This window comes from Nyctereutes procyonoides, unplaced genomic scaffold, assembly GCF_905146905.1.
Source record: "Nyctereutes procyonoides isolate TBG_1078 unplaced genomic scaffold, NYPRO_anot_genome, whole genome shotgun sequence".
NCBI classification, from domain to species: domain Eukaryota; kingdom Metazoa; phylum Chordata; class Mammalia; order Carnivora; family Canidae; genus Nyctereutes; species Nyctereutes procyonoides.
Genome location: NW_026575034.1, coordinates 8938246 through 8960862, shown reverse-complemented (window position 1 = coordinate 8960862; position 22617 = coordinate 8938246). Strand labels below are relative to the sequence as shown.

Sequence of the window (22617 nt, the reverse complement as noted above, 5' to 3'; positions counted from 1 at the left end):
GTGAGAGAGCTGGAGTCTCTGCGTGTGCTTCACACCAGCGGTGCCTGGAATCCAGATCCCCAGTAAAGTCATGAACCGCACACTCAGCCATGGAAGGTGGGGCCAGGCCCATGATCCCCCTTTCAGGCTGGCATTGTAGAAAGCAGCCCTCACCCTCCAGTCCCACCCGGGTGGGATGTAGTCATTGCAAGCGTGGGCTCTCCAGTCAGCTGGGCCAGAGTTGGGTCCTGGCCTCGTGCTTACTTCCTGGGTGACCTTAGTTGTCTCGTTTGCAAAATGGGGATAATGATCGTACTTTCCTTCTGGTGTTGAGAGGACGAGATCAGAGAAGCCCTATGGTGTGCTGATCCCAGGCCCTGCACCTACTACGTGTTCACTAAGTGTAAGCTGCCCTGTTGCCCGCACCCGCTCGGAACCTCTCTAGAAGATCTATGGCTTCTCCATGGGCGTTGTCACTAAGCCGGGTACCTGGCAGCTCAGTCCCACTGGTTGCGGGGCAGCCGTGAGCTCAGCCTGGGCCTGTTCTGCGTGGCTCTCTCTGCGACATACATGGAGTCCTGGGGGGTCATTATTGCCCTGGGAGCAGCCCTTTCCCCTGGAATCTAGTTAGGGCCTTGTAGAATTCTCTTCTAGCCCCATGAAGATTTATACCAGCGGTCATAGTAGTTCTAGCCATTACTCATAGAGCAGCTCCTGGGTGCCTGGCACTGGACTGATTAATTCAGTCCTCACAACCATTCTGTAAAATAAACATTCTTGTGATTCCCGTTTTACACAGGAGGAAACAGAGGCACAGTGCGGCTCGGTCACTTGCTAGTGCTTGGAGTCAGATAGCCAAAACCAGAGGTAGGACTCAAACTCCTAACCTCTATGCCGTTCCGGGCCGAGGAGTTTCAAGCCATTACTTCTGCACGATGCATGAGATTTTAATAACCTGCCAACAGCCCAGGAGGTTTGCTGTTTCTCTGAGCACAGGGGACCAGAGCCATCTGTTGGGTGCTTTTTTTGAGGGAGCTGGTGTGACTTGTTTCAGGGTAGAATGCAGAGAAATAGCATCACTTTTTTTTCCCCCGTGGTAAAAATAACCTGCCAGGATGGGAGAACAAATGGAGCCTGCGGGGAGGCTGACATTGTGGGGAGGAAGGGGCTTGAGTGTGGGGGGTGGCCACCTGCCTGTCTGCTGCCATCTGCCCAACTCGAGGGCAACATCAGCCTGACCTGCCGGCACTTGTCCAGCCCCCAGCACCAGCCTTTAGGAACAGAGGCTCTTCCAAAGAGCCTTAGGCCCAAGGCAGCTCCAGGGGCAGAGAGAGGTCCATGGGAGGAGGGGGTGGGGGGCGGGGTGCCGCTTCCAAACCTGTTGTCCGTTCATAGGGTGCAGCAGTGACCATATCCGCCTCTGTCCTTATGTCAACCAGCTCCAGACACAAACTGGGCATGGCTTTTTTGATCACGAAGCCTGTTTTAAAAAAATGAAAGACTGGAAGTAGTTGGTGGGGTTGAGATTATGTTAATATATGCAGTTTCCATTGCTGTGAGGATTAAAAATAGCTTCCTTTTAGGAAAACTGGAGCTACTCACTGTCATTCTGCCTTCTGGGCCACCTCTCACTGGATTCCAGGACTGGTGGGCACAGGGGACAATTAGGAGGACCTCCCTGGCTATCCCAGGCTCTGGAGCTTCGCCGAGCGGAAGGTCAAAGGACAAGAGCAAAGCCTTACCCGGCATATTTAATAGAACTTGATCTGCTGAGCTTCCGTGAGAATAGTTTTCGGCATTAAACATTCAGGGAAACATTCTAATCCTTCTCAGGGAGTATCTGGTCTTTAGGCTTGGGTTTCCTGGGGCACCTAGCATCTGTGCTAGGTATGTGCTAAATAAAATCTTGATTGACTCAAAGGTCAGGTTCAAATTTAATAACCATAATTTTTCGAATGCTTATCATGGGCTGAGGTTTGTGGTGTTTTTTTTGTTTTTGTTTTTTAATTTATAAGGTTTCTCATGTCATGCTCCTAATTAGCTTATAAGGAAATTATGTCCATTTTGCAGAAGGGATAACTGAGTTACTTTTTTATAATTGACCTGCTAAGGATCGGAGAACTAGCTGGTGGAAGAGCTGGGATTTGGACCAGGTGTCCACACTCATCATCACTTTGCCAGCTTGCTCTCCTCAGCCATCTGGAGTCAGATCATGAAATGTGAGCCCAGTGGACAACGTGGGAGTTAGGGGCACCAGCCCTCTGAAGAGTTGAAAACCCATGTATAACTGTGACTCCCCCCAAACTTAACTACGAATAGCTTACTGTTGCCCAGAAGCCTCACCGATAACATAAACAGTTGATTAACATGTACTGTGTATATATATTACATGCTGGCTTCGAGTAAACCAGATGAAAGAAAATGTTATTAAGAAGATCATAAGGGAGAAAAAACACATTTACAATATTGTATTTATCGAAAAAAGTCCACATATAAGTGAAGTCATGCAGTTCAAAACCATGTCCAAGGTCAACTGTAATTTGGAAAGATTTGAGACCTTTTTTAAAAAGATTTTATTTATTTTAGTGAGAGAAAGAGAAAGAGAGAGTACAAGAGGGGTGAGGAGCAGCGGAGGCAGAGGGAAAAGCAGGCTCCCCGCTGAGCAGGGAGCCTGACCCAGGGCTGGATCCCAGGACCCTGTGACGGTGACCTGAGCTGAAGGCAGACGCTTGACCAACTGAGCCACCCAGGCACCCCAAGATTTGGGACTTTAAAAAAAGCTATCATAAAGCTCCTACACCAAAGTGCTTGAGTCCACAGGCAGGCGGGAAGGGACTAGTCCAGGGTCCACTCAGCTGGCAAATGGCAGAGCTGGGATTGGAACTCACATCTGCTCCCTCCGAAGTCCAGACTCGCAGGACATCTCCCCCAGCTCTGCTGTTCTGGAGGCTGATTCCAGCTGCCCTGGGTGTCTCTTCACACAGATCTCATCACTATAAACATATCGGTGGGGTCTTCCTTTAGGGCTAGCAGGGAAACAGCTCCTCCTAGGATATTTAGGGCCCCTGACAAATATTGTTGAGGGATTCCCTACCTATGACAAAGCAGTTTTTTTGTGGAAACTCTGTGTCAGCAATCATTTAGACAGGCCGACCTCGCATAGTCCCATGAAAGAACTTCAGTGCCAGCTGAAAGGAGCATATTCTTGGTCTTCTGGAATCGAGGCCCAGCCATGGAGCCCAAGGCAATGCAATGCCATTGGGGTCATTGCTGGAGCTCTTTGGGGCCTCTGCTTGGCACCATGAATGGATGGATGTTCAGAGGGGGTCCTGATGGGAGAACTGGGGACAGGCCCCCCGACGATTTCAGGTTAGAGTTGGGGTACCGTAGCCACTCCCAGCCCCCGGAAGGACACTTTGAAAAGTTCTAGTAAGGCAATCCAGAGCCTGGTTTTAAGGAGAGTCTGAGTAAGAAAATATGAGGGATAGAAAGAAAGAAGGGAGTGATGCTATGTATTAGACCTCTTCTGTGTGCCTGGTCCAGTGTTTGGCAGCATGGGGAGGGAGAGGGTGGTGCAGGGTAGACAAGAAGGATAGAATTCAGGCTTTCATGGGCCTTACAGCCTGCTGTGGGAATCACATCATCCCAAGGAGACGGGGAGGGAGGAAGGGGGCCCGACTGTGCCAATAGGCAATTCCAAAGCGGGGTAACATGGTGGAAGGCGGTATATTATGATCACAGCCTTTGGGGTCAAAGAGACTGGATTCAGGAACCGTCTTTGCTCCTTTCTATTCAACTCGAAGCTTAGTTTCCTCATCTGAAAGACGAGGATAAGATTTCCACTTCCCCGGGTGCTTGGGGGTTGTCCAGTGAAGTTGCTCTTGGAAAGCATTTAGCAGGAAGTCTGGCACACATGCAGCGCCCAGTGAATGGTGGCTTTTACTAGTCATCCTCTGATGTCTCGGGACCCAAGCAGGTCCAAAGCAGCTGATTAGAAGGGTTGGGATAAGTAGGTGCTCTGACAGCCCAGTCAACAGCACACAGTGAAACCGCTGACAGCTTGACAGCAAAGGAAGAGGGGACCAAAAAATCCACAGTCTTATCAGTCGTCCTTGGAGCGATTGATGATGGTTTTGATGCTTCCTGGGTGATGAAGAAGAGGTAAACTTCCGTTCGAGCCACTCTGATGCTTGGGAAGGTGAGAATGTATAACATAGAACTTCGTGGGGGTATAAAAAAAGCTAAGATAAAGGTTTAGGTACCAGTTATGCTTTCCACGCCCTGTGGTCCGGGCCCAACGCAGAGAATAGGAGCCCTTAGACGTAGGTCTGTGGAGGAGCCATCCGGAGCCTGTCAGCCTTGTCCGGGCCGGATCTCCAGTTTTAGAGATGTAGATCTTAAATGTGGGTGACAGATGTGGGAGAGGCCCATCCGGGAGATGAAAAGACAACTCCGTCTGTTTGGTTCTGGAGAAAGTACGGAGACCACGATAAGTGGATGGTGGCCTTTCCTAGTGGGAAACTTGTGGCTGAGTTTTCAAGTGGAGAGAAGGTGTTCACAGCTAACGTAGACACCTAAACCTGATATCCTACCCCTTGACGTGGTGGGTGAAGTTGGCAGATGGGGCTTGTTGTTTCGGAGAGACCAGGGAGGACATTCCTGGCTACTGTGACGAGACTCTCCCCCGTAGCAGAGGTCACGTAGCTTTGAGTGTGTGGGCTCTACGACAGCCCTTTGAAGGCATTTTACTCCTGCAGGTGGAAGGCTTCTGCTGCCGCAATGCCTGGCTGCCTAGAGCAGTGCAGAGCTGTATGCTGGAGCTTGGCCAGTTAGGGCCCGTCCCCTGGGCCGCACGGTGGCACCTGTCGGGAGGAGAGGCAGTAGCTGGGAGAGCACACAGCTAGTACCAGCAGGTGCAGTGTGCTTAGAAACACACAGATCTTACCCCCTTCGCTTATAATCCTCCCACTTGGTCAGGAAAATTTAAAGTCATTTATGGACCTTCACACACATCAGGTTCTCTGTTAGTCTACTTATGTTTTCATTTAATCACTGGGGCAACCCCACGAGGTAGGTTCTCCTTTTATACCTACTTTAATGATGAGAAAATGGGCGAAGAGAAGGTATGATGTCCAAGGTCACACAGCTAGGAAGTGACAGAGCAGGGATTCACTCTCAGGTCTTGTCCCCTTTCATTATTCAGAGCTTACGCCGAGTTCCTGGAGCCCCCTATTTGGAGGGTCAGTGGCAGATGTTTAAGGTAAAGTTGGCAAGCTGACATCCCTCAGGCTAACTGACATCTGTGGATGCATTTGTTCATTTGGTACAGTGGTTTAAAAATTTGAGGGATGTCCTTAGGTTGTGTTTTCTATTTGCCACAGGCCGCACCACTCCCTGTTGTCTTATGCCTAGTCAGCTGCTTGCCCCTTTAGGAATTTGAATGAACAGTTGTTGGCCAAACCTTTCTCTTGCTTGAGTCGGGGATTGACAAGTGTCCTAGGAAGAGAACGCTCCCTTTTTCCCTGTTAAGAGGGGAGAAGGGCTGCTAGCTGTCCCAGGCTTGAGAGTGTTGAGGAACACCTGAGGCCTTAGGTTTACTTTTATGCTCAAAAGTCAGCTGTCGTGAATTCAAGTTTCATAGTATATCTGAAGAGGACAGTGCAGGGGGAAATGCTTTATCCTGTCCTTGGAGAGGAAAAGAAAAGTTCTCCCATATGTATATCAGTGCTCCAAGCAGGCACACCTTGTAGCCTTTCAGCCCTTGGCAAGGTGTTATTTGTACTGTACGCTTTTGGGGGCACCTCCTATGAACGAAGTACTGTGTGGAATTCTGGGAGGGATCCCTGCATGCATCTAGGGACAATAAAACTCATAAAGAACTAATTCGAGGCAGACTCTACTAATTGGTGGTGGGCCTGAAATTTGGAGGGGTGTGTTCGAAAGAGGTAGGGTAAGGGGCTTTCCAGGTAGAGAGAATATGACGCGCAGAGGCACAGAGGTCAGAAAACATGCGAGGCATTCAGGGAAGGGGAGTCACTGATGTTCTGGAAGATATGGAAGGGTGGAGCATGACCAGAGAAGCAAGCAGCAGACGATACTTGCTTTGGTAGGCCCGTCATTGATAGTAGCAAGCGTTTAAGGAGCACTTACTATATATCCGGGGGAGCTTAAAAGCACGTTACACATATATCACCTCCTCTGATCCTCAGCAAGCGCGTATGGGGTGGACGCTCTTGTTGTCACGTCTGAAGATGAGTAAGCCGACGCAAAGAGCTCAGGGTCCCATCCAGGCTCAGCTAGCTAGTGAGACCGGCGGTCTGGCCCAGGGCCCGGGCTCCTAACCTTGGTCCAGTGCAGTTTCCAACAGCGGCGCGAGGGATGTCAGACTGTGGCGCACGGAAATCATTCCACAAGCGGCCATCGCGTAGGTGCAGGACTGGCAAGCGTGGGGTGTGGTCTGAGCGAGGGCTGGTGAACTGAGGGCTCCCCTCTGTGTGCGGTGCTCCAGGCCGGGCCAGACGCTGACAGCTGATGCGCCCTTGCTCCGCTCGGTGCCTGTGCAGATAGATGGGGCCCTGGTGCCAGGAGGCTCACTACTGCTGGTGCGCGCCCCTCCTGGGGCCTGGCCTGGGGTCAGCCCTGCCAGTGTCTAGATAGTGGGAGCAGCCTTCCTGTGGTCTCGGTGCCCAGACAGGCAGGGAGGCAAGAAGCAGCCCGGTGTGCAGTAGAAGCTGCAGCTCTAGGGCCCGAACCTTGTGGGCCGCACACCAGCCCGCGCTCCCCGCTGCCTCGGCCGCCGCCCTGGGAAGCCCTGGCTGCTGTTGCCACCTGGTGGTGCGTCGCAGCAACACATGCACAGGGACGTGGGCAATCTCCTTCCAGGGCCCGGAGCTCAGGGCAGCCTGGACAGTAAAGACCCAGTTCAGTCTGTTCACAGGACGAGGACAAAGCTGGGATCCAGAGGGCCAGAGGTTCAGGAGAACGAGTTCTGCGGGAGGGGTCGTGCGACCTAGGTTCACATCCCAACTCCCCTAAGTGGGATTTCGGACAGACGACTGAACTGGTAGGAGTCTGTTTCTTACCTAAAACGTGTTGAAAATCCACATCTCCCCACAAGGGCATTGTGAGGCTCCTGTGAAGGACTCCGCACACTTCAAAGCACTTTGCGAGGGGGAGAAGTAGGGAAGGTGGTGGTTCTGAGGTTGCAGCTGCAAAGCCATGTCACTGCTCCTGAACTTGGGAGTCGGGCTTCAGGCCGAGCATCTCCCTCGACCCAGTTGGGAGGGACCACGGACCACCCCAGCTGAGTGGTTAGACAGGAGCAGGACTGGATGTGGGCCCTCCCTCTTTGCTGGCCCAGCATAACTTTAGGGGCAGGGGACACACTGTCTTTCACCCTGGCCATGTGCACCAGGCCTTTTCTCCTCCTGGGCCTTGCCTGTGGCCTCCTCACCTAGAGGCGGCTACAGGTGAAGAATGCCTAGAGCCTGCAGTTCTCAGTTCTGGGAATCGGGTTTGTGGCTGGGTTTCCCCCAAGGACAAAACGTGAATCTGAATGAGGGATAAGACACAGCACTCCGGAATGAGGCCGAGGTGGGCTGGACTCAGCGCTGGGAATGAGGTGGTATCTGGACCTGGTCACGAAGTACCAGCTCATCCCTTCCTGCTGAAGGACACAGGGCTCCCCGGTCAGCCAGTCATCCCAGAAGTTGCTTGCTGTCCTGCTGTGGCAGCTGTCTGGACTGATCCAGCCTGGGAAGCCTGGACTGTCGGGTTGCCCCCCTAGCCATGGAGGGTTTGGGTCAGGCTAGGGCCATCCCCATCCTCAGGCCATCAGGGTCCTCTTCTGGTTGATGTGCTCCCCTGCACATTGCATCCCCCTCCCTTCCACTGGCTTCAGGGGCAATCAGTGTTTATTGAGTATCTAATATGTGCTAGACGTTGTGTTGAATATTACCACAAATACTGTCTCATTTCTTCCTTAAGGCAGTGGGGTAGTTCATCTGCTACAGATGAAGAAACTGAGGCTTCCAGAGATTGCCACGCAGTTAGTAAAGTGGGAGCTGGGTTTTCAGCTCAAACTTTTTGCTTGCTTGTCTTTACGCCATCTAAGAATGCAAAGACCTTCCAGAACAAGAACTGGAATGAAGGCCTAAACTAGGGGTGAGTCCCAGGCTTCACTGAGTAGAGGAGAGGATCCCGATGACGACGTACTTTGCCAGAGACTGCCTGAAATGCACCCCTGTCACCCCCTCACCCGGGCATGGGCCTGCCCTCCCAACCAACCTCATTCCCGCTGTCCTAGCAATCGCTTCTGAGAATAGTTGCTTGTGCATCATTCCAGAAATTTTTGCACAAAAACCAGCATACATCTCTCCTCCCCCACTTGGAATCTCTCCATGCTCACAGAGGTCTTTCTTCACCCTTCGCCATCTCTTGACACACAGATCAGATAGATGCCCTCTGTTTAACTTCTCCATTACAGACTCTTGTATGGCTGTTGCCCTCCTGGCGGACATTTTGGCCATCCTGGGTTTTTACCATCATGAACATCATTATACCTTTATCTGTGTACCATTGCACAGGAAGGACTATGAGATGCATTCCTGGAAGCAGAATTGTTGGGTTAAAGTCCATACTTTCAGATGTGGCTAAACACTGCCGAATGGCTCTCTGGCAAGTGTGTACCAGGTTGTACTCCCACCGATAGCAGGAGGAGTAAGTATCTCCACCTGGAAGATGAGTCAGTCCAGTAGTGAGTTTGGACACTGGTGTAGAAGGCATGATTCCAGGGGTACCCAGGAACCACTCCCCCTACCCTCTTCAAGACTCTTCCCTTCTGGCCTGCCATGCTGTCAGGAACTCTTACCCACTCCTTGACCTGGAATTGGCATTACCTCCTGGTATCGTCTCCAGAGGGCTCAGATGTCTAGGAGGAGACATCTCGGCTCCTGAGGAACTGATCTGGGCTCTGGGAAGGGTAGCAAGGAAAGCCTGCTGCATTCGTAAGCAGTGGGCTTGGTCAGAACTTCTGGCTTTGTAGACCTCTTTCTCCATTAAAAAAGAGAGAGACAGAGAGAGAGAGAGAGATTGAAAAGTTTATTTAATGACTGCCTTGGTATAAAACAAGTATAATCCAGGCTGAATTGTATTCATTGTTCCTTCTGGTTACAAAAAAGAGAAATTAAAACATTTCCATGCATTCTACAAATATCATAGGCCCTAAGCACTGTGCCTAATGGATCACGTAGCCCTTAACTTGTTCCCCGGGTTAGCCCTCCACGCACCTGCTTCCCTACCTGTTGACCTGTTGTCTTCTTCCTTCACCTTGGCTTTGACACTGGAAAGACATGAAATTCAGGCCACTTGACTATAACTGGCCATCCAGAAAGCACAGAGTAACATTTGGACCAGGTCAGGGCCGATAATAACCACTCACAGCAGCAGAAAATTGCAGTTTCCAAAGTATCTCGCCAACGCGGGTATCTTAAAATATTACGCCCATTTTACAGATTAGGAAGTGGGGACAGTGAGATAGAGAAAAGGGAGGTGTCTTGTCCAAGATAGAGTCAGTTAAGAAATAGAGTTCTAGAAACTGCAGCCTTGGCCCGCTTCACACCCTCCTGCCCGGCCAGCTCTCCGCTGCTGGCCTGGCTCAGCCCAGATACCAGGCAGGATACATGTCCTTTGAACCTGGTCACGTGTGTGACTTTGCAGAAGACAAGGCAGTGACAGTGGCACATCCCAACAGGCGTCCAAGCTCAGCTCCACATATTTGGGCGACATATGGAAGCCAATTGCAGCCATGCTTCCCAAGTCTCTCCCTAAATAACTGACTTCAGTTTGTGTATGTTTTTTTTTTTTTAAATTAGAGTAAAATTGATTATCACACATGCCTGCAATCTTATTTTAATGTAAGTAGAGCATGATTTGAAATTCGGAATTAGATGGCTCAGCATTAATTACCTCTCGACTGTGGTTTTATTTATGGAATGCGTTTGCTGTTGTTAACGAGGAGGATGCTGGAAGGACGCGGAAGGACAATTAATCAAAAGAAGGTGGATTTAATAAGTCGTTGTGGATAGCAAAATTAGAAGTGGGTTTCTTTCTTTTTTATTCATAGTTCACCTCATTTCCGCATTCTCCTGATTCATCTATCCCCTTTGCCACCTGCCCCCTCTGTGTGTCTCCTAGGAATCCTGCTTCCATTCTCTCCCGTTGTCCTGTGCACAGTGTCACTCATATCCACCTTCTGGGATGCTCCCCACAATCTGCATTCACGAGACTGAGGGTGACCGCAGGTTAAGGTTGCTAAGCCGAGGCTCTCACCGTGTCTTCCCTTCTTAAAAAAGCCACTGTGATTATTACCATTATTGTCCGCCTTGTATTGAACACTTACTGTGTCATCACTCGTATTATTTCACCTTCCAATAACACGTTGGGGCAGGAATAAATACCCAGTTGATAGGTGTGAAACTTGAGGCTCAGAGAGGTCGAGTCAGTGGTTTGAAGTCACACAGCACAGACAGAGGACTCAAACTAATCCCCTTCCATCACACTGTGCCATTCTCAGACAGGCTAGCAGTCAGAAAGGGCTACTTATAGTGGCGCCTTTGGCCCCGGGCCTGACCCTGGGTCCCAGGATCAAGTCCTACATCAGGCTCCCTGCATGGAGCCTGCTTCTCCCTCTGCCTGTGTCTCTGCCTCTCTCATGAATAAATAAAATCTTTTTTTTAAAATTTTTTTTAAATTTTTATTTATTTATGATAGTCACACAGAATGAGAGAGAGAGAGGCAGAGACACAGGCAGAGGGAGAAGCAGGCTCCATGCACCGGGAGCCCGACATGGGATTCGATCCCGGGTTTCCAGGATCGCGCCCTGGGCCAAAGACAGGCGCTAAACTGCTGCGCCACCCAGGGATCCCTAAATAAATAAAATCTTAAAAAAAAAAAAAAAAAAAAAAAAGAAAGGGCTGCATAAAGCAAGCCCAACTAAACAACCAGGAGTGGACGGGACCTAGGGCAAGTGCCGAACCTCCCTGCTTGGGCCATCTGGTGCCCAAGCTGCCCTTGGAGGGAGGCCAGTCAACTTTGTCCAGTGCCCGGCCCTCTTCGCTTCCCCCTGACCACCTCCAGGCAGTCGTATTGATCTGATCCCGGTCGTCTGCTCTTTTAAAACCGCAAATCAAGGTGGAGTTGGTGTGGACTGTTCACAGAATGCTTCCCCTCAGCACTGATCTCCCCAGGAAGGAGCCGGGAGCCCATCTGGAGACTGGGAACTCACTGCTCAGGGGAGCCCCACTGGCTGGCGACAGGGAGGGCGTGGCTGGTCCCAGGGCAGGCGGCACCTGCAGGATCCACAGGCCAGGGAGGGCAGGACCTGCCGGGAGCTTTGCCGGGAGGGCTGTGTGCGGGTCCCCCTGGGGGGGCAGAGCTGAGCAGCAGCATGAGCTGGGGGTGCGTTTCCCACGGAGCACAGGAGCACAGCACCTCGCATCACATAGCTGCCCCCGCCCAGGGGCCCAAGGCGGGAGGAGTCAGTTCAGCCAGCATCTTTCTCACGTGCTCAGGCAGAGGGAGCCGGGCCTGCGCATCCCAGCTCTGCCGCTTCCCGCTCTTCGGCCTTTCCTGGGCCTCGGTGCCCTACCCTGGACAGTGGGCATATGGTCACACCGCTCCCCGGGCCTGCCCGGTGTCCCACCTGCCGCCGCGCCTGTGGCACTGAACGCCGGGGAAAGGACGGAGTGTGGCCGTGAGCACCAGCGGCGTGCGTGGGGAAAACACGCGGTTGGGGGCCCGTGGGGAGCACGGAGGGCCGGTGCCACCTGCACGGGCAGCCAGGGCAGCCCTGGACCGGCGTCCAAGGCTGGTGGATCTTCCACGGGCAAACGAGGTCAAGGGGATGGTGGGGCGCAGCGGGTGGCGAAGGGCAGGATTGGAACCCGGGGCCCCCCAGCTCCCAGAGTGTCATTTCTGGGCGATTCTGAGGTTTCTTTTACTCGTTTGCATTTTGCCAACAGATTGTGTAGCCATCCACCGTAAGATGCTGTTAGAATTTCAGATGGACTCTTATTTTTAGAAGCAACCTCACACTGAGCATTTGATGATGATTGAGTCCTTGCTCGGCTTATTTTTAATAAGCTTAAAGGCTGGGGTTGATCATCGTTTATGGGCGGAATCAACGCCGCCTTTGCGGCTCCCGACCCCGGGCCTGGGACTCCGGGTGTCCTCGTTAAGAGGTGGGCGTGGGCGGGGCGCCCCTGGCCCGGGCTTGTCCCCACCTCTCTTGGGCCTCGGCTGTGCCACCGCAAGTCACCGGCTGTGGGCCGTGGTTCCCGGCTTGACTAGAATGTCATGACGTTTTTACTATGACTTTCTTCTTTCCGTCCAAGCCGGCTGACGAGGAGCTGGAGGCAGCCAGTAATTACGCTTACCTGTCAGGGTTGAGCTCCAGTGGCGGTGAAACGTGCGCTCCAACCAGCGCCTTTCATGTCCCTGGGTGTCGAGGCGTCGGAACTAAGCTCCTTAGGGGAACAATAGGTGACCCAAAAATGTTGGATCGGGGACGACCGAGATGGACATTCAGTGAAGTCACCCACTTGTCGCGACCGAGGCAGCGCCCAGAGCGCCCGGGCTGCTCGAGCAAAGTACTTCCCGGGGAGGAAAACGGAGCTGCCAGCCGGGGAGCCGATCGCGGCGCTGGGGGCCCCGGGGCTGGGGCCCCATTCGTCCCCCGAGAAGGGATGTGGGCCAGTCCAGAGACGCTGACCGCCAAACGTGCAAAGTCCGCAAAATCTTTGGGGCCGCCCGTCCTCTGCGGGCAGGCCTGCCTCGTGTCTGTGGCCTTGAGGGGGCTGCGTCAGACACTGCGCTCCCTCCCGCTGACGGTCCGAGCGAGCCAAAGGCTACAGGGAGCTTTGCTCTTGACTCCTGAAAATTATAGTCTGATGTACTTCAAAGGGATTCTAATGAGGACGTTGGAAGTGCAAGGAACTGAGCTGTGCAGATCCCGGCTGCCATCCCGCGAAGCTGGCATGGCCTGGCCTCTCCAGCCCGCCGCTTGCTCCCCTGTCACGGGGCCTGGTCATCCTCACCTGCGGTCCCCCCGCTTGCCTCTGCTACGCTCGTCTCACCCCACATTATGTCCATGGCTCCTTTCTCCCTTTACATGAAAGCTTTGGCACACAGGGCCTTCCTTCCTAAAATGTGTATTGAAGACATTTTCTGAGACCTATTAATCCTCAAACTACTCCCTTAGATCTCTTTTTTCTCTCCCTACTGTCATGTGTATGCTTCTCTCTCTCTCATTTTTTTTTTTTTTTAGATTTTATTTATTTATTCACAAGAGACACACAGAGAGAGGCAGAGACACAGGCAGAGGGAGAAGCAGGCTCCTCAAGGAAGCCCGATGCGGAACTTGATCCCAGGACCCCAGGGTCATGCCCTGAGCCAAAGGCAGATGCTCAACTGCTGAGCCACCCAGCATCACCCCCCCCCCCGCTTCCCTCTCGTTTAGGTGTTTTTCTCTTGATTTTTTTGAACAGTTCTGTGGTCTTTGCCAGGAGAGAACTCACTCAGGCTTCCTGTCCTAGACTCTGCACACATCTGTCCAGGTAGCTTTTAAGATTGGCGAGAATCCAGGGAACTCCATCTCACCCCTAATGATGCCTTGGTAACCTGTACCCACCCACTCTTTCCATGGGGGCTTCCAGAACAGTCCCCAAAGTAGGAAGTTGCAGAATGTCCAGTCTGGAAGGAATTCTGTAACTCGTTCTGTGCCTCACTTCGGATAGAGTAACAGAAGCCCAGAGAGGGAAAGCAACTTGCCCCGAGTCACACAGGAGGCAGAGACAGAGTCAGAATGAGGCCCCAGCCCTCCTGGTGACCCTTTGCTCTGTCCTTTGAGAATTCATTTCTGCGTGCAAGTGCCAGACCAGAATCCCACGTCCTTAATGAGCAAGAATCACAGCTCTCACTTATGGAGCATTAGCTACACACCATGCATTATGCTAAGTGCTTTTTATATACACCTCATGTAATTCTCACCAAGTACTGCATGAGGCGAAATCTGTTTTCACAGATGAAAGAAACTGAGCTGATGATGTGCTGGAGCTGGTTGGTCCTGGCTCTTGAGAGCCCTTTGTGTGTGTGTGTGTGTGTCTTCCTAATTCTGTGTTCGGCGATTCCGTGTTGCTAGCTGAAATTGGCCGCGGTGGATGTATTTCTACCACAGAAATCGGCAAATGCTGCAAACTGAGGCTTTTCTCCATGTCCTGCTCCCTCTACCCCAGGAGATCCGACTTACCAGCACACCCCTGGGCTTCGTATCAGCTAAGCAGCTTGCATGGGGACACGCAGCAGGGATGGGGGGGAGCTGGGACCTTCACCCACAGGTGTCTGACTTCAAAGCCTGAGCTCTTAACCATCTCCCTATACTGTGAGTCAACTAAGCCAGGTTTTCAGAGACTCAGTCCCCCTGTGACTGGAGGCGGTGGGATAGAAGCAGCTTCTTTGGGTCTGAAACCTAGGATGGTAGCAGAGATACCCGTATCCAGAGGGAGCACACCTGGTTGCATTTCCCAGACCTCACTCTGCTCCAACGCACGGGCTTCCTTCCTGTTCTTAAGTGTTCCAAGCACACTTGCAACTCAGGACCTCTGTTGCTGTTCCCACGGTCCTAATGCCTTTCCACAGGTAAACGCAGAGCTTGCCCCCTCACGTCCTCCTTGGCCGTGCTCTTCCTTGACCAACCCATCTAAAATAGCACCGCCGCGGTCTTTGTTCACTTCCTGTAGTTTACGTTCATAGAACTTATCGCTGCCTGTCTTCACAGCACGATGCCTTTCCTTTCCATCTTTCTCTCCGGTGGCATGTAAGCTCCACGAGGGTTAGAACTGTGTTGTGCTCACAGTATAGTGTCAGAGCGTAGAAAAGGGTGGGATTGGATGGATGAAATAATAAATCTCAGCTGTTACTCTATTCCACTTGTCTTTCTTAGCTATGCCTGAGGTGGTCAACTACTAGCTTAGCTATTCACTTATAAAGGCAAAGGGCTTTCTCTTTGGCTCTCTGACCTCATGGGCTCTTCAAAATCTACAACCACCTTCCATCTACCTTGGAGCTGCTTCTTTCTTATTCCCACCCCACTCCCCAAAATAGGCCAACATTCACATCTGTCAATGTGTATTTGCTAATAAATAATTATTAAACTTTTTTTTTAGGGGGGGGAGAGGGGCAGAGGGAGACGCGGAGAATCTCCAGCAGACTCCCTGCTGGGCACGATGCCCAATGACATGGGGCTTGATCCTGGAACCCTGAGATCCTGGCCCATGCCAAAGCAGATGCCCAACTGTCTGGGCCACCCAGTCTTTTGACTCCAAGAGCTAATTACATTTCTATCTTACAAGGTACATGTGGCTATGCCATCGAAACTGACCAAGAGGATGGTTAGGGCTGATTGAGGTGACCTTTGAGAAGAAAATGTGAAGGGATTCAGGTAATAGCCCACAATGGGAGTGGCTGCAGGGACTCTGGGCTGGGTGTATGCACTCACTCTGACCCGCAGGGTGATACTGATGCTCTTTCTCCCATTTCCTGGGTCATGTCTGGCAGTAAATACACAATCACTCTCACACACGAACATACACACACTTCTTCCTTTCTTGTTTCAAAAATCTTGCATGTTTATTCTAGAAATTTTAGAATATACAACTAGGGTAAAAGAACAGTTAAAAACTGCTTGTAAATCTCACCTCTAGATGAGTTGTGAATATTTGGGTCAGTTTTATTTTTTTTAAGATTTTATTTATTCATGAGAGACACACAGAGAGAGGCAGAGACACAGAGGGAGAAGCAGGCTCTCCGCGGGGAGCCTGATGCAGAACTGGATCCCAGGACTGGGATCACGCTCTGAGCCAAGGCAGATGCTCAAGCACTGAGCCACCCAGGCATCCCAGGTCAGTTTTTCTTTACCAGTCTTATTTTCCCTACTGATTAACATCTATATATTTTCTGACCTACATTTTTAAAAACGTCATACATCATGGACATCTTTCCATGTGATTAGTTTGTTTCTACCCAGCCGCTTTTACTAGCTGTAGCATATTTAGTTGTATGCAAGTAATTTATTTCACGCATCCCTAACCGTTGGGCACTTATGTTGTTTCCAACTCTACATTATTAATACTGGGATAGAATTTCAAGTTGGTATGTCTTGGACAAATAGTGATTATTCTCATAGTCCATTAATGTTAATTACTGCAAACTCAGTCTATGGACTGGATGTTTGTGCCTCCTCCTACTCCGAGTGCGAGTGCATGTGTTGAAGTCTTGATCCCCCAACATGATGGCATTAGGAAGTGGGCCCTTTGGAGATAATTAGATTTAGATAAGGTCATGAGAGTGGAGCCCCATGATGGCATTAGTTGTATCTCCTTATAAGGAGATAAAGGGACCTGAGCTTGCTCTCTCCACCATTGAAGATACAGTGAGAAAACAGCCATCCATCAACCAAGAAGAGAGCCCTCACCAAGAACCCCACCACGTTGGCACGCAGCCTCCAGAACTGTGAGAAATAAATGTCTGTTGTCTAAGCCATCCAGCCTCTGGGCATTGTTAGAATAGCTACTTCACTGAATCTTCCACAAATAGTTACTAGAATGGTGTCTATATGGCAACCATGACTTTATACCTCTGGACCTTTGCATATTCCCTCTCCTTGGGGATGACCCTTTCTAGGCTTCTTAGTCTGATTATCATAGGTTCTTCCTGTTGTCCTAAGTCATACATTTCCTTACATTTTAATATTTAGAAAGGCGATGAATCTAACAGCCAATGTGTGGATTTGTGGTAGTAGTTGTAGAGTTGTAGACATAATTCTTTTTTCACCCTTTAAAGCACAGCAGAGCCCAGATAGTAATTCCCGAGTTATTGTAACCCTTGGGCCACCTTCTCCTTGCAGCCCTCACACTGCATGGCACTTGCTGGCTCATTTGTCTCCCTCTGGACAAGGACCTTCCTGAGAACAGCAAACATGTATTTTTTATTCCTATATAACCAGCTCCCAGAGGCTCAGTAGCCTGGGCTCCAGGTTAGGTGCGGAGGGCAAGGGGTAGGTGATTGCTTCCTTCCCCACCGAATGGGTAAATGGAGTTATTTCCTCGTTCCAGGCCATGGGGAGCCCTTTGTGCGTAGGTCGGAGCATTTCACCTGCCCACCCTTTGAGGTTAATGCCCATCCAGGTGGGTATATTTATTTGCTCTGAGGGAGGGTGGGGAGAAAGCTTAGCAGGCGGAAGTTGGGATAATTCATGCCTTCATGGCTATAGAGAGCTTCCAAGAAACCAGTTACCAGCGTAGCAGTTGTATTCAGGGTGCCTCACAATGACACTCAAGACTCGGGAAATGCTTGAATTTCAGCTTTACAAAAGGGCCTGCTGGAGATATCACATTTCCCAGTGGCCCTGCAACCCCGCCCTGATACAGTGACTGGGAGTGAAGTGGGCCACCGGTAGAGCTTTTTAGAGTTTCCTCCTCCCACCTTCTCCCCTCCCCCCACTCCTTCTGGGTCTTTCTCTTTGTTCTGGGTTCACCTTCCCTTATCTGCCTCTGCAGGGCTTTTTGTCTTGTTTTTTACTGCTCTGCTCTAACTCCAGAAGGAAGATGGTACCTGTTCCACGGGAATACCCACTGCACAGAGCTGAGAGCTGGACGATCGTCCCTCTCCAGCTGGGAAGGTGGTGAAAGCTTCACGCAGGAGGCAGCTGATGCTGGAAGGGTGGGTAGGATTCGGATAGCTGGAGAAGTGGTAGAGGAAGGGGAGAAGTCATCACCAGCTCAGGCAGGAGCAAGTGATGGTCAGGAAGGTGAGGACTGAGGCCGAGGCAAACATTTATGCATAATGTTCATAAAGTGCTGCCCACTTGGTAAACCAGATGCCCCCAGGCCCCCCGGTTCTCCAGCTCATGTGTCGGTGTGGGCTCTCTTCACTGTACCCCCATGACAACCCAGCCTCCAAAATCAAATGCAAAGAATCTGTGATCATAAAAATGTTAGAACCCAATTTATAGTTCACTGCATATTTTGTAGAAGAGATGGAGGTGTGGGCTTATCTTGTATGCTTCACCACGAACAACTAGAAATATCCATCAGATGTTTCTATCCCCACCCCCACCCCCAAACTCCCTAGCCACACAGGGGTATGGAGAGGTCTCGCTCCCTCCTTCCCTCAGTCTCTCTCTTACTGGCCCTTTATGTCTCCTGGATTCTTCCCTGTGAACTTTACCTTTCTCATTCTTCAGCAGCCAACTCGTACCGCCCAACTTACACCAATACATCATGTTAGTCAACAGGGCCCCCCAGTTTCTTGATCTTAGCTCTTGGGATCCACCCTCCTGCGAGGAGGTTTATTTGGCTCTATTTTCCGAACCAGTGTAATGCCTCCCCCAAGAGAAATTCTGTGGCTGATCTAGTCTCCCTCTTGTTACACACATATTTTCTCATTCCAGCTCCCACAACTGCCCTTCTATTATCTTCATGGTATAGATTAGACAACTGAAAATAAGAGAAGTGAATTGGTTTGCCCAAAGTCACACGGCGGCCAGCAAGGCAAAGATGAGACCTGAACTCTATTACTTGTTTTAAGTGTATAACAGCCACCTCACAGGGGATGTGAGGAGGATGACTTTGATAGGAGTAGGGCTAGACATGTGCATTGGGACCTTTGTTAGGTTCCCGGGGCTGCCATTAAAAAAAAAAAAAAAAAAAAACAAAAAACACCACAACAGGGTGGCTTCAAACAACAGAAATGTATTCTCTCATAGTTTTGGAGGCTAGGAGTCCAAAATCAGGGCATGAGTGAGGTTGGTTCCTTCTGGAGGGTTTCTCCAGGAGCCTTCCTTTTGAGGGAGAATCTGCTTCATGCCTCTTTCTTACCTGCTAGCGCTTGCTGGCAATTCTTGGCATGTAGATGTGGTGCTCAGAATTCTGTCCTCGTTTTCAGTCGACGTTCTTCTCTCTGTGTCTCTGTGTCTTCGAAGACACGGTCTTGTTAGGAGGATACCGGCCATTGGATTTCGGGCCCATCCTCATCCCTTATGAGCTCATTTTAACTGATTACATCTGCCAAAACCCTACTTCCAATTAAGGTCACACTCTGAGGTTCCAGGAGGATAGAGAGTTTTGATGAGACACCATTCAACCCAGCGTTCATAAGGGCCAGTTCATAAGGGTCCTAGAGAGTAATGCTGAGCAGTGTAGGCTGTGGGCAGGGAACAATCATGAAGGTTTAGGAGGAGGAGGAGGAGGAGGATGGCAGGATCCAGCCAAAAATCCCTCCCCTCAAATCTGGCTCTGTCTGAGTTGCTGCCCACCAGAGCTCCTTTGGCCTTGGTGCTTTACTAAGGAATCAAACAGTAGTGTGTGGGGGGGTCTGCTAGCAGGTGAGTTGTTTCCAGAGAGTGGCAGCCTTTTCTTTCTGTTGGAACCATTGCACTTTGGGAGGTACTTTGCACTTGCCTCTGTTGTGCCTTGGGCTAATCAGTATGCTGCTTGAAACGATTTCAAGCCTGATGCATTAGTCACAACAAACCTGCTCCCACTGGGAGTTGAAAAGACTGAACAGGGCGCCAGCTTCTTTTCTGTAAGCGAAGTTTGTTTTGCCCCTCATGTCATTTGCACCGAGTCTTTTAGATTCCTTGGACCTCAGGCCCCAAGTCCCTTTCCTGAGTTGTCCCTGATGCGGGTGGAGTGACCAAGGGCGAGGCAGGGCACCCCTGAAAACCTTTCCGAGGACACGGCCAGGGGCTAAGGCAGGCCAGGGGGTCAGAGCAGGAGGGGCAGCGAGGCTGGCTGATTTGCAGGAAAGGCCCCATGCTCAGCGAATACCCCATGCCAGCTGGAAGCAGCTGAAAAAGCCTCCGGTGACCTCTTCAGTGTCCTGCCCTGACCCACCCCCACCCCCGGGAGCCCCGGGCTATTTTGATGTGCCTTGACGCTGGGAGAGCCCTAGCACTCTGGGGCTGCTCTAGTGGCGCCACAGGCTCCGTGGCCTTGGTGGCCTTGCCAAACCCTCAACTGGCCTACGAGAGCGAGCTTGGGAGAGGCACGGTTGGCCCCTGGAGTGTGCAGAGGCCCAGGGCTTCCATCTGTTCTGAGCAGGGACACCCAAGCAGCATGGCAGGGTGTCTCCATACTGGGCCTAACCACGTCTTCAGATGCTGCCTGGGGCTGTAGGTTGGGCGAAGAAGCAAGTGTAGGTGGCGTGGTGACAAGAAGAGAGTTGGGACTCCTCCATCGGAGGCTTTCTGTCCTCTGCTCCTGAGCCGTGCGATCTCAGGCAAGCTGCTCTGAGCCTGGGAAATAGAGTGAGTAATTCCCGGCCCTCCGCGGGTTTCCGAAGCACAAGTGAGAGGGTTTCTGTGAAAGTGCTTTGCAGGTGCAGGGTGTGCAACGGGAGGGTGTAACAGAAAATGCGACCCCTCGGTCTGGTACGTGGTTAATAGCTTACATTTGTGGAGGGTGCAATATGTGCTAGGGGATCTTCTGAATAAGAGGTGACTCTTACAAGAGGCAGTGAGGCCCAGGACCCTCTCTCACTGACACCAATTCCTCAGAGTACCTGTGTTGCCATGTTGTCAGCCACGTGCCCGGTGAGGGCTGATGGCCCGGGCAAGGCCCAGGCCCCGGGCAGGGCAGTGTGGGCTGGTGAGTAGTGTCCTTGGCTTGGCGGGTGGGCTCCAGCTTGGAGCCTGTGGAACCCTCGCTGCTTTGCTGCAGGGCAAGCAGGTGGCCGGCCAGGGAGCTTCCCTCCACACACACACGGGCTAGTCACCCATCCAGGAATTGCACGGCTGGTCATCACCCCATGACTGGACCCAGCCGGCTGCCAAAGTGGGAGCAAGATCTTCCCAGGAAGGCAGGGCAGCTTCTACTGCCCGTCTTCTTACACTCTCCTGCCCAGGAGAGCGTTGATCTTATTAATAATCTCCTCTGGGGATTTTGTACGAATCCCACTCTCTTTAGAGAATTGCTGGCATATATTCTAAAGAGGAGGGCTGCCTGGGTGGCTCAGCGGTTGAGCGTCTGTCTTCAGCTCCAGGCGTGATCCTGGGGTCCCAGGATCAAGTCCCACATTGGGCTCCCCACAGGGAGCCTGCTTCTCCCTCTGCCTGTGTTTCTGCCTCTCTCTCTGTGTCTCTCATGAATAAATAAATAAAAATCTTTAAAAAATAAATGCTGGGGAATGGCAGGCTGGCCTACACATGGCGCTGCTGTTCTCTTGAGCTCAGGCCTCCATAACATCCCTCAGAGTTGATTTTTATTAATCCCCCCCACCACCACCACCACCAAAGTTGATCTTACCACTTGCCTCTGTTTCCTGAAAGGCAATTTCTAAGAGAAAATATTCCCTAGTTGGTGAGACTTCTGGCGTGTGAATGAGAGTTTTACAACTGAGTTTTGACTTGATTTTGCCTGCAGCCCCAGTACATCTGCCAATGTGTGAGCCTAGACACCGCTGCCGTGAGGGGCAGGTTGGAGAATGGTACCTGGCCTCACCCACAGTAGTAGGACCCCATCCTTTGTCCCACCTCAACCCAATGTCAGGGCAATATGGAATATTTGTAAGATGACAGCTCACCCTATCCCACAGGTACCCTGTTATGATATCAGGTGAACGCATCACTGGACCATGAGGTGTTATTAGTCATTTCCCTCCTGGCCTGGGAGGAGACTGTAGGCACGTGGAAGGGATCAGAAGCCCCATGCCCAGCAGCCACTGACTCAGGCTCTGAGAACTGACCATTCATGGTGACTCAGCGTTGACTCGTCCCTTTGGTGGGCTCTGCAGGAGCCTGGCTGGGCCTCACTATGTCCTGTTTCTTTCCCCTCTGCTGAATGCAGCTCCCATCTTCATGTTAGGAAACATTTTTTTTTTAATTTTAAATAAAATTAGAAGAGTAAGAAGAATGAAGAACCCTTTCCAAGAAGGAATTTAGCTAGGAGAACCAAATTGTGTCTGATATCCTGGGTTAAAAAGAACCAGCTCCCAAGTACAAATGCAGTTGACTTTGGCCCTGAGATCTGTAGGGAAAACTAGAAAAAGAAATAGTAATGAATCAGCAGCACCAGCGATGTTTGCTTGTGAGCTCTTTTAGTCGTGTGCGTGAATACATAATTCTGTCCCGGGGTCCTGCGGAGTTTGCTTCATGCCCCAAGGTGTGGAATTTGGAAAAATACCAGCCCTGGCAGTTCTTCTGCTTGGGGGAGTAAAGCGAAGGAAATTCCCATGAGAGCACTGTTTCTTGGAAAACCGTTATTCACCTGGAGCCCTAGGCCCAGATGAAGGCTCAGAGTGAGTGTGCCCAGGACTCGTGGGGCATCTGAGCACAAGGGCTGCTCAGTCTGTGGCACGGTCCGGAGCCAAGGAGGTCCACATGGCCCAGGGAGAGGGCACTTGGTGTGGGGGGAGGGAAGGTCTTTGGCCTTTGGGGAGTCGTTTACTCCTTCGTCTTCTTGGTACTGAGCGCCTGCTGAGTCCACTCAGAGAGCCACCTCCTGGAGGCAGGGTAGGAAGGAGTGTCTCGAGCTGCTTTGGAGACAAGGAAAAACGATTGATTAGAGGAATGATTGATTCCCTCCT

At 51.3% G+C, this 22617-nt stretch overlaps 1 protein-coding gene across 5 annotated transcripts in view; it reads left to right on the top strand.

Annotated features, from left to right (window-relative positions):
* The window catches only part of NAV2 (neuron navigator 2), a 724598-nt gene that overhangs the window by 348020 nt on the left and 353961 nt on the right, over positions 1–22617 (top strand). Inside the window, exon 1 of one of the 5 annotated variants that reach the window (XM_055317512.1) lies at positions 4151–4177. The exons of the other annotated variants lie outside the window; for them this stretch is intronic. Coding sequence (XP_055173487.1) covers positions 4166–4177 — 12 coding nt within the window. The 5' untranslated portion in view covers positions 4151–4165. Of the gene's footprint in view, positions 1–4150; positions 4178–22617 lie in introns of those variants that run through there. 5 annotated transcript variants of the gene reach the window in all.